The sequence below is a fragment of the Myzus persicae genome, unplaced genomic scaffold, assembly GCF_001856785.1.
Source record: "Myzus persicae strain clone G006 unplaced genomic scaffold, MPER_G0061.0, whole genome shotgun sequence".
In the NCBI taxonomy this organism is placed as follows: Eukaryota; Metazoa; Arthropoda; class Insecta; order Hemiptera; family Aphididae; genus Myzus; species Myzus persicae.
This window is the reverse complement of record NW_019104348.1, coordinates 60999-71243: the sequence shown is the minus strand read 5'-3', so window position 1 is coordinate 71243 and position 10245 is coordinate 60999. Positions and strand designations below refer to the sequence as shown.

At 28.9% G+C, this 10245-nt stretch overlaps 3 protein-coding genes across 3 annotated transcripts; 2 read left to right on the top strand and 1 right to left on the bottom strand.

Moving 5' to 3' along the window:
* Nucleotides 1–443: 443 nt before the first annotated feature.
* Nucleotides 444–3190, bottom strand: LOC111041400. Its single transcript, XM_022325667.1, has 2 exons — nt 2999–3190; nt 444–1373 (listed from the first exon to the last, which is right to left on the bottom strand). Exons 1-2 carry the CDS (start codon nt 3128–3130, stop codon nt 510–512), a joined length of 996 nt encoding a protein of 331 aa, XP_022181359.1. The 5' UTR covers nt 3131–3190; the 3' UTR covers nt 444–509.
* A 2197-nt stretch (nt 3191–5387) lies between these two features.
* Nucleotides 5388–6486, top strand: LOC111041399 (E3 SUMO-protein ligase KIAA1586-like). Its single transcript, XM_022325666.1, has 3 exons — nt 5388–5404; nt 5459–5588; nt 6253–6486. The coding sequence occupies exons 1-3, from the start codon at nt 5388–5390 to the stop codon at nt 6484–6486; spliced, it is 381 nt and encodes a 126-aa protein (XP_022181358.1).
* A 30-nt stretch (nt 6487–6516) lies between these two features.
* Nucleotides 6517–8262, top strand: LOC111041398 (E3 SUMO-protein ligase KIAA1586-like). Its single transcript, XM_022325665.1, has 2 exons — nt 6517–6682; nt 6785–8262. Exons 1-2 carry the CDS (start codon nt 6517–6519, stop codon nt 8260–8262), a joined length of 1644 nt encoding a protein of 547 aa, XP_022181357.1.
* Nucleotides 8263–10245: the final 1983 nt, after the last annotated feature.

Genomic DNA, 10245 nt, shown 5'->3' with positions numbered 1-10245 from the left:
CGCAGTTGTATGCGAATTGATGTTGGGAAAGAACGTGCGTTTTTTTAAAGTTTTTCAAAGTTTTTTTATAGTTAAACATTAAACTTTTGCAATATGTCGAGTAGTTCTGATGAAGATGATATAATTGACTACTATCAGTACCGTAGACAACGAAAATTAGTACGAAGGGAATATTGGACCCATCCATATATAGAGAAAAATATGAAATGCAGGCTGTTTATAGCAGCAGAAGAACTGAATCAAACTGATACCAAGTTTATAGCGTTCTACAGAATGTCAAAAGATTCATACCGGGAATTGTTAAAGTTGGTTACTCCTAATATACATAAAATGAACACAAATATGAGAGAATGTGTGTCTGCCGAAGAAAGAATATTGATAACTCTGAGGTAAGTGTTATTAGTCTTTATTGAATTATAAGGTTCTGAATTTCTTATATTTTAATCGTAATAATAACATAATATCAATAAATAACTAAATTAAGAAATTAATAATGAATATTAAAATAACTATAATGGTGTGAAACTGGACTCGCACTCCTCATCGTAGTTTTCGACTGTCCCAGAAAAGTTGCTGTAATACTCAAGTGCATTTGATGGTGTACTCCCAGATGTATACGACGTGGTAGATTGCGAAGTGTGTGTTGTCGGAAATGAAGTAGTAGATGGCGACGAGAATGTTGACGATGATTGGGATGATATTTCATCTATAACGCTGAAAATTTTTCGTTTAAATAATTTAATCTGATCCTTACTAAAATGTTCAACTTCAGGCATCAAACTTAATAAAAACATCTTGAGAGCTTCTTTGTTTTCACTGTTGTAAGTATTAGTAACTAAATTTGCTTCCAATCTCGCCTTTTTAGCTTTAAAGTATTCAGCCACACAATTATCTGCTTCCACTGCCGATTTATTTTTGAACTTCAGGTTTTTCTTATTTCTAGACGAGAACTGTTCTTCAGGATGGTTAATTTGTTGCGATAGTACTGGTGATGCTGGTGATGCGGAAGGTGATAGGAATGGTGCTTCTAACGTTGGTGATGTTGGAAGTGGTGGCGGTTGTAGTTCTGAAGACTGATCTGAGTACGATGAGTTTGTCGGACCATCACATATTTCTGTATTTTCTATCGTTTCATCAGTCGTTTCGTCTTGCGGTTTCTCCGGAAGATTACCAGTGGACGGTGGAACCAACGTTTTTATAAATGGGATAGAAAACTGCATGGCATCTGTTAAATAGTATGCTTTTTTATTTCTACCAGACCCACTTGCCGGAGTTTTTATTTTCCGTGTAAAAACAGTACGAAGATTACGCCATTTTTCTTTACACTCGGACGCTAAAATCATTGTAATAAAAATAATAAATAATAAATATAAAAAAAAAATTTATTATTATTTATTATTTATTATTTATTTATTTACTATTTAGTAGGATCTCGTGATTTCATTGGTATCATTAATTATAAATACTAAAATACTACTAGTATTTATAATTTAATCGTGCTCTAAGCCTCTAAGCAATATAAGCCATGTGTGTTTTTAATTAAAAAAATTAATAAATTTATTTCCAAATGGTTCGACAATTGGTAGTTTTTTATTTATTTTATAGAAGCTAGAAACATTTAATTTTATGTCAGAGCTTTTTTCTTTTATGTAATAATATTTACTTATATTTTAACAGATACTTGGCTACAGGATGTACATTTGTGTCTCTTTCATTATACTTTGCAAGAGGGGAAACTACAGTTGGAACTATTGTGCACGAAACAACTAAAATAATCTGGGACACGTTAAATGAAATATATATGCCGGTACCAAACTAGAGAGCATTGGAAATTGATAGCCGATCGTTTTGAGTCAATTTGGAATCTCCCAAACTGCATTGGAGCTCTGGACGGGAAGCATGTACGAATAGAGAAATTTCCCAACACAGGTTCACAAAATTATAACTATAAATCATACCATTCTGTCGTTTTAATGGCATGCTGCGATGCAGATGGATTATTCACGATGATAGAATCGGGATACGCGGGAAGAAACAGTGATGGAGGCATTTTTAAAGCTAGTGCAATGAAGTATTGGATTACACACGGAGGTTTCGACATCCCTTCACCTTCTCCATTAACATATGATGAGACAAATAGTCCATTTCCATACTACTTTGCAGCTGATGAAGCATTCCCGTTATCGCAGTATTTATTGAGGCCTTATTCCAAAAGGACATTAGACAATGTTAAAAGAATATTCAACTATAGGTTAAGCCGTGGACGGAAAACTATTGAATGCGCCTTTGGCATGGCGGCAGAAAAGTTTCAAGTATTAAATGTTCCCATACGATGTCGAAAAGTAGAATCAGTGAATGACATTTTTAAAGCGGTTTGCATTCTACACAATTATGTACGTAAACGAGAGGGTATCGTCTATAGGCCCACAGACACGCAAGAAGATCATGAAATAGCCGCAGTAGGTATAGTCACAATAATACCAAGACAGCAGGTAACAATAAATGAAAGATCTTCAGCGAATACTATTATAAATTATTTATCTAATTATTTTCTTTCTCCTCGTGCATCTCTACCATGGCAATGGAAATACACTGTACCAGAAATAAGAAATACGATACGATATGATACGACAACATGATTATTATTATATTATTATTATGTAATTATACTTATAATTATAATTTATAAATAAAATCAAAGTACAATATAGTACAATAGTACATAAACAGCTAGTATATCATGTTATTTTTTGTATGGTATTTTTAGACACTTTATTATTAATATAGCTTGGATAAAGATAAATACAATTCGTATAGGGAAATATTATTTTTAGAACAGCTGAAACGTAATAATTCATATTGAAATATTATTCTAAATACTGCATTCGTTTATTTGGCCCTTCTTTAAAAGACTTGTTTTTAATATACTCCGTGTATATTAAGTGCATATAGGAACATATTATATTAATTACTTTTTTTACATACCTGTCCTGTTTACTTTGGCTGCTATCTCTTGCCATGCTTTTTCTGTCAGGTCTTTTCTTGAGTATCCAGGAAGATTATAATTATATAAAACTTCGTGTTTTTCTACCTCCTCGACAAATTTAATGTTTTCCAACTGCTCATTCATTGTGAATGAATTATCAATTTATCAAAATATAATATTCAGGTATTATATAATAATTATAATAATAAAATAATAATTTTAATACATTTTAAGTAATAAATTAATCATTTATTACAATGCAACCACGCAACTGAAACCGAAATGCGACCTGCAAGCACAGTTGCACGCGACCAGTTGGAAATTGATTACAAACCGATTTGGTTTTGGTCGACAAGTGTGCGGTTTCCTATTACGCTAGACAAGCAAAATCGCCAAACGGTTGCTCGCGCAACTGATTTGAGATTCTCGTTGCAAAACAGTTGCACCGTGTGCGGAGGGCGTAACGATTTACAGATTACTGACGCGTCATTTATGTCGCGCTTGATGAATTTGCTTAGGTAGACAGAACACAGGAACGTAGAGTACGATAATATAAATCACTGGCATAGCCAACCAGTCGAGTTCGAATCGTGAAATAGAGACAACAGTCATCTCTACATTTTTAAGTTACATAATTAATTTGATTTACTATAGGTATAATAACCTACCTTATAGATAAAACATAATAAAATAATTGTTTCAACTCGTACTCCGCTACTCCTGTGATCTTCCATATACTACCCTTAAGAACAGGGTTACTCAGGTGATAGTGTACTGTATAATATTACTACTTTCTAAATATTGAATAAACCTTGTATACGTTGCTATATCGTGTTTAATTGTGTTAGTTTATGAACGCAGGTCATAAGTTTCTAGGACCTGTAAAATATAACTTAGAAAACTTTATTTTTACCAATTCAACAACCCGGTTCACAAGATCGGTTCGTGTAGTGGGAATAGCTAACCAACTACTCCTTAACTGGATAGAATTAGGTATAAATATCGACAGCCACTTAAGTTTAAATAACCGAGGTAGGCGTGTTGCATTATGATGATCCGAATGAACTAGTAACTAGATTAAATATTTTAACGACACACACACACACACTAACTTTTTAAATACGGGATTTATTTGTACGGAATATTTTGGATCGATTTTCATCAGATCCGAAACGAAAATTAATTTAAAATAATAAAATTAAATAAAATACCAAATAATTTATTAAATATATAAATCATCACATTAACTATAAATAATTGATGTTTATATAAAATAATGATAAATTTTTTATATTTACATTTTAATGATCATATAATAAAGATATAATAACAATTAATTAATCCTGTTTCTGTTTTTTTTTTTTATTATAATATTGATATAAATTCTACGGTAACTATGAATGATATGAAGTTCAAAAAGTAAAAAAAAAAAAATCTACCTACACTAAATTTATTTTATGTCATTAATTCCTTTAAAATTGTGTATCTGATAATGAATTATTGTATAATTGAAGTATTTCATATATAAAACAACAATCATCGTTCTTTATAATATAAACGCTAAAATCAAAATGTTGAATATATTGGTTTGTAAAATCACTTCGCTGACAAAATGATTGTAGAATACTGATGTCTGCTTTAATTAATGAATACACTGTATCGAAAGTTGATTGATATGAAACTAACTTGTTCTGCTTTTCAACAATATGCAGTGGTTAAAGTGGGGGGGGGACGGAGGGGGACGGCGTTCCCCTTCTTTGCTTAGCTTTAGTTTTGCGTCCCCTTTAGTTTAATTTCCGGGGAACGGTTAAAATATTCATTTAATCATAAAAACTGAATGTTAATACCTACATTAAAATTTAAAAGTATAAAAAACATTTTAAATCTGAGTATATATGTATACTATATATATACTAACCTACCTATTGGTAGGTAACGCAAAAAGTGGTAATGAATGATGATTGTTCATTACATTATACAATATACATAGAGTAAAAATATATTCGTTTGATTATTTTGATTTTTTCTTCTGAGTTCTGGGCCCATTTGTGATAACATTACTAATTGAATGGTGTATTTGGTTCAGTGTTTGGTCTAAAAATACATCTATTATTTCAATTTTTCCCGGAGTAAAGAGACCAAACAGATTTTATCAGTAATAATACACTGAATATTATCGATAATAAATTTAATCAAATGTAGAGGGTTTCCATTAAAATATTATTTATAAATTATAAGCAAATATAGTCGACGCACAGACGACCGGGCAGAAATTCGTTGTGGTGATACGGACTAACGGACTAACGGCACGGCATTGAACGCGTGAACATAACTTTTAAAAATATTACTATTGCTTGTTTATTTTTAATTACCTTTTTATTATTTATTATACCATAGGATTATGTCTGGTTTACTAAAGTACGCTTTTACTAAAACTAAAGTAATCAATAATGATAATAACATTAATTATAGTGAAATAAATCCTAATATTACCAAACAAAATATAGTAACAAACGAAACTAGTCTTGACGATGATCATGGTACTAAAGAAATGCAATTTGAGTCTGATACAGAGTTTCCAGATTGTTGGGACTTAAAACAAGTAAGTACAATATTAATATATATACTGGTAATTTACAGTGTTGGAAAGTATGTACCTACTTAAGTTACAAGTTCCTATAACGAAATTGCTTTTTAAGTAATTTGATGGTAATTTAATTATATTTTATTGTAAATATTATTTATATATTATTTGAGTTACTTTTTTGTAGTAATTATTAATTGATTACTCGTTACTTTCATTGATTTAATACATGCACTAAAAAGCAATCTAAAATTAGTGACTGTAATTTTGAAAATGCACTTTTGTTTACAATTAATTTAAAATAAATTTTAAAAAAAGTTTAATATTTAATGTGTGGCAAAATAAGTATTTGTTAATAATTTTATATTGTTGATTGTCATTATTTAATATTTAGTATATTTAGTTTATGTATTGTCATATTGAACAAGTGGTTATATTAAGCTCCAATGATATGTTTTAAAAATTTAACTTCTATTGTAATTGAATTACTTTTTTACCCAAAAGAAGTGTAACTTGACCGGCAAATAAAGAAAAAGTAACTTAAAAATAATTTAGTTACAATTTTGATAAGGAATTAGTACTGTAATTTAATTACCAAAAAACAGTAACTTCCCAACACTGGTAATTTATGCTTACAGCTGTAGTTCTTGGATTATAGTAAGTAATTTAATTTTAATTTTAGATATCTTATTTTACAAAAGAATACCCATGGATATATTTTAAGAAGAAAAATATTGGTTGTACAATTTGTAAAAGCATAAAACAAAATTTGCTTGATCATAAAGGTTCCCATGTGTCATCAGAATGGATTAATGGTGAGGTGTATCCATCTGGTTCTAGCTTAGAAAAGAAAAAAACTAACTTACGAAAAAAGATTGCTAAACACAAAAGTTCTATTGCTCATTTAAATGCCTAAAAAATCGTTACTGAGTCAGAAAAGAATGTTATGGATGAACATATTTTTAAAGTTAAGGCAGCTGAACATGAATCTACAGCTAGAATATTCCGTACAGCTTATTCAATTGCTAAATATCAACGTCCCTATACAGACTTGCCAAAAATGACTGATCTTCAAATATTAAATGGGCTTGACATGGGAAGAGTACTTCAAAGCAATGTATCATGCTCAAATATTATTGATCACATAGCATTGGAAATGAGAAAAAAAATTGCTTCAGATATTATTGAAAATAATAGAAAAATTACCATTTTAGTTGATGAGTCTACTACATTAAGCAAAAAGTCTATGCTAGTGATATGTTTGCGTTGTGCTGTTGGTGAACCTGATGATATATATACATTTTTATTTGATATAGTAGAAATACCTAATGCTTCAGCTATTACTATAAAAGAATACATATTAAAGTCATTAGTCAAATTTGGTATAAATTATGAGTTTTTGAAGAAAAATCTTATTTCCTTTGTTAGTGATGGTGCTTCTAACATGTTGGGACGTAAAGCAGGTGTTGGTGTGTTATTACAAAAAATGTTTCCTAATATTATACTGTGGCACTGCTGTAATCATCGCCTGGAACTAGGAGTGTCTGATTGTCTTAAAGAAGTAAATGGAGTTAATCATTTTCAATCATTTATAGAAAATTTATATTCATTATATCACATGTCACCAAAAAATACAACTGAATTAAAAGAGTGTGCTAATTTTCTAGATAAACAATTACTAAGAATTGGTAAAATATTTACAATTCGTTGGGTTGCGTCTAGTAATCAAACTATAAAGGCAGTTTGGAATAATTATGAATCACTTTATCTACATTTTTCTAATGCAATGATAGATGACCAAAGATCTTCAAAAGAAAAATCAAAATATATTGGTTTAAGAAATACATTAAAACCTATTGAGTTTGTTCATAATCTAGGTATTCTTTATGATGGTCTTACAGAATTATCAGACTTATCTATTGAACTTCAAAAGAGAGATCAATCATTTGTAATTGCTCATAAATCTATTGAGCGAACAATTAGAGTTTTAAATTCTATGGCTAATACAAATGGACCAAGAAATGAAGAAGTAAGTAATGCATGTAAAATACAAATGTTTAAAGGTATTATACTTGAACATAAAAGTTCTGTGATTAAAATTAATGCAGCTCAATTTTTTACAAGTTTAGCTAATAATTTAAAACAAAGACTGTTTACAACACAATCAACTAAAGTGTCATCTGTAGAGAGTAATGATCCACCGAGAGAAATATTTAATAATTTGTTAGCGGATTTAGATATGATTTCTCCAAATAATTGGCCTAATAGTTGTGACATTCAGTATGGTGATACAAGCATACGACGTTTATCAAACATTTTTAAAGTAGATGAACAAGCTAGTGTACGAGGCTTTCGTGAATATAAAGATTTTCCTTCTTCATTAAATGATAACATTAAACCACTTATGAATGCAGTCAAAACTTTGGCCATTTCTTCGGCAGAATGTGAACGATCATTCAGTTCAATGAATGAAATTGTTTCCTCCAAAAGAAGTTTACTGACAAGTGACCACATATCATCATTGGCTTTTATAAATTGCACAGGTCCACCTGTCAATAATTTTAAACCATTGCCATACATAAAAACTTGGCTAGCATCTGGAAAAAGAAGTGCTATCGAAGAAAATTGCCCTAAAAGATTAAAAGTTAATGATACAACATATAAATCCATTTGGTCATGCTTGGAAAAATGAAAATGAAATTAAACAAAAGTAATCATCAGTTCTAAACATATCAATATATGAAGCTATTTTTTTTTTTGTAATTGAATAAACACATTATATTATATTATGTTATGATCTTATATTTATTACCGAAACAAAGGTTTATTTTAATGAAGACTGAATGTTTTATTTATCTACATAAACCAAAAATTAGGTGTTAATTTTATTTTATTTTTTATATAATGTTATACTTGTATTGTTATAAATTATTAATACCACAGTATAGTACTAATAGATATAAATGTATATTTTAATGAAAATCATTAATAAGGCAATACTTCATTATATATTACCCAGGATCAATTTAAATGTTTATTTAAAAGTTGAGACTGAATTTGATGTTAAAACTGATTTTTTTTTGTTATTCATATAATTTTATTATTTTCATAATATTGTCAAGTATATTTTAAAATTACACATTATATCATATAATATTTTATCTTCATAAATCAAAAATTAAGTGTTAAAGTGTATTTAATAAGATTAAATTTTTTTTTTTTTCTATAAGTAATGTTATACTTATATATTTCTAAATTGTTATTTAAAAGTTGAGACTATTGTTGTTTTGTACACAATATTCAAAAATTAAATAAAAAAGTTTAAAAAATGGTATTTAATTATAAATTAGTTGGAAAATCTATATTATAAAAAAAAAACTATTTCAATTTTTCCTTATTCTCCAGACATTCTCTCCCTGGCTGGAATATAGGTAATTAATATTTTAGAGTTATAATCACTGAGTATGTACATAATAAATAATAATAGGTGTATACTGTATACAAATATACATACTATATATGTACGTGATTAATTTTAAAAATTAGGTCAACAATAACATAGATTAAAAGTATTATTTTAAAAAAAATCAGGGGGGAGATGCGCCTTACCCTTGGCTACAAAATTGGTTAGGGGGACGCCTTTTTTTTGCATTAGCTTTAGTCCCCCCTGCAATTATTTTCCACTTTAACCACTGACAATATGTGAATCGACACATTGTTGTAATTGTTTTAATCGATGTAGGTCGGTATCGGTATATGATAAGGTGATAAAATTGTCATTAATAATCAATTTAATATTAAACTGATTTAAATTAACTGAATAATATATGTTATCAGTTATTTTTACACGATTACAATTGGTATGTAGATTATTAGTTATTGAACTATAATTGGTATCACACATTAATCACTAATGATTAGTGTATACCACTGTAGTAAATCGAGACTTATCATTTTTTTAGTAAAATTACATTGTAGTAATATAATAACAGAAATAATTTTATTAACCATCTAATCATGTAAAGTGTAGCCGCTGGGGTACTCCTTTTATCAAGTAACTCATGTCAAATTATTAATACTTAGCTCATATTCTTGTTTTAAAAATCTATTTACAGATTGTATATATTCTACTAAAAAATAAAAAATAAATAAAAATAAAAATTAACCATCAATCCGACTGCTACACTTTTCTTGCTAAAAGGTCTGATATCGAATACTGACTTCGAAACAACAACTGGAATCATATTGTATTGCGACGTGTTTTTTTTTTGATATAGACGATTTCTGCTGAGTATTTCTTAAAACGTATAAAAATAAATATAACAACTTAACAAAACATGAATCACGGATGTCATTAACGCTTATATGATCGTTACAACACATATTCGAAAACTGAGGTTATAACTTGTTCAAGTTCTGTTATATATTAATATGATTATATTAAAATGAATATAAAAAACTAATGTGAATGTGAAATCAAATCAAATAATGTGTAGAGGGGGGATTAATATACTTACCTGATCCGTTGAACCTGTAAATTACATTTTAAAACTAGTATATTCAATTAAAACATGACGAGTTATTTCACTAGACAAGTTCACAAGGTATAAAGGGGGGTTTACACGAGATTAGTGCTCGGCCGAGTCACTAGAGTAAGTCACTAAAAGTTCAATAA

What these genes read in the sequence shown, in the direction of transcription:
- LOC111041400 (XM_022325667.1), bottom strand. Translation starts at nt 3,130, where the DNA reads ATGAATGAGCAGTTGGAAAACATTAAATTTGTCGAGGAGGTAGAAAAA. An exon ending in GGCAAGAGATAGCAGCCAAA is followed by an intron (nt 1,374 to 2,998) that starts GTAAACAGGACA and finishes TAAATTTTTTTT; the next exon opens with TTATATTTATTATTTATTAT.
- LOC111041399 (XM_022325666.1), top strand. An exon ending in ATTGTTGGGACTTAAAACAA is followed by an intron (nt 5,589 to 6,252) that starts GTAAGTACAATA and finishes TTTTAATTTTAG; the next exon opens with ATATCTTATTTTACAAAAGA.
- LOC111041398 (XM_022325665.1), top strand. Translation starts at nt 6,517, where the DNA reads ATGGATGAACATATTTTTAAAGTTAAGGCAGCTGAACATGAATCTACA. An exon ending in CATGGGAAGAGTACTTCAAA is followed by an intron (nt 6,683 to 6,784) that starts GCAATGTATCAT and finishes TTACCATTTTAG; the next exon opens with TTGATGAGTCTACTACATTA.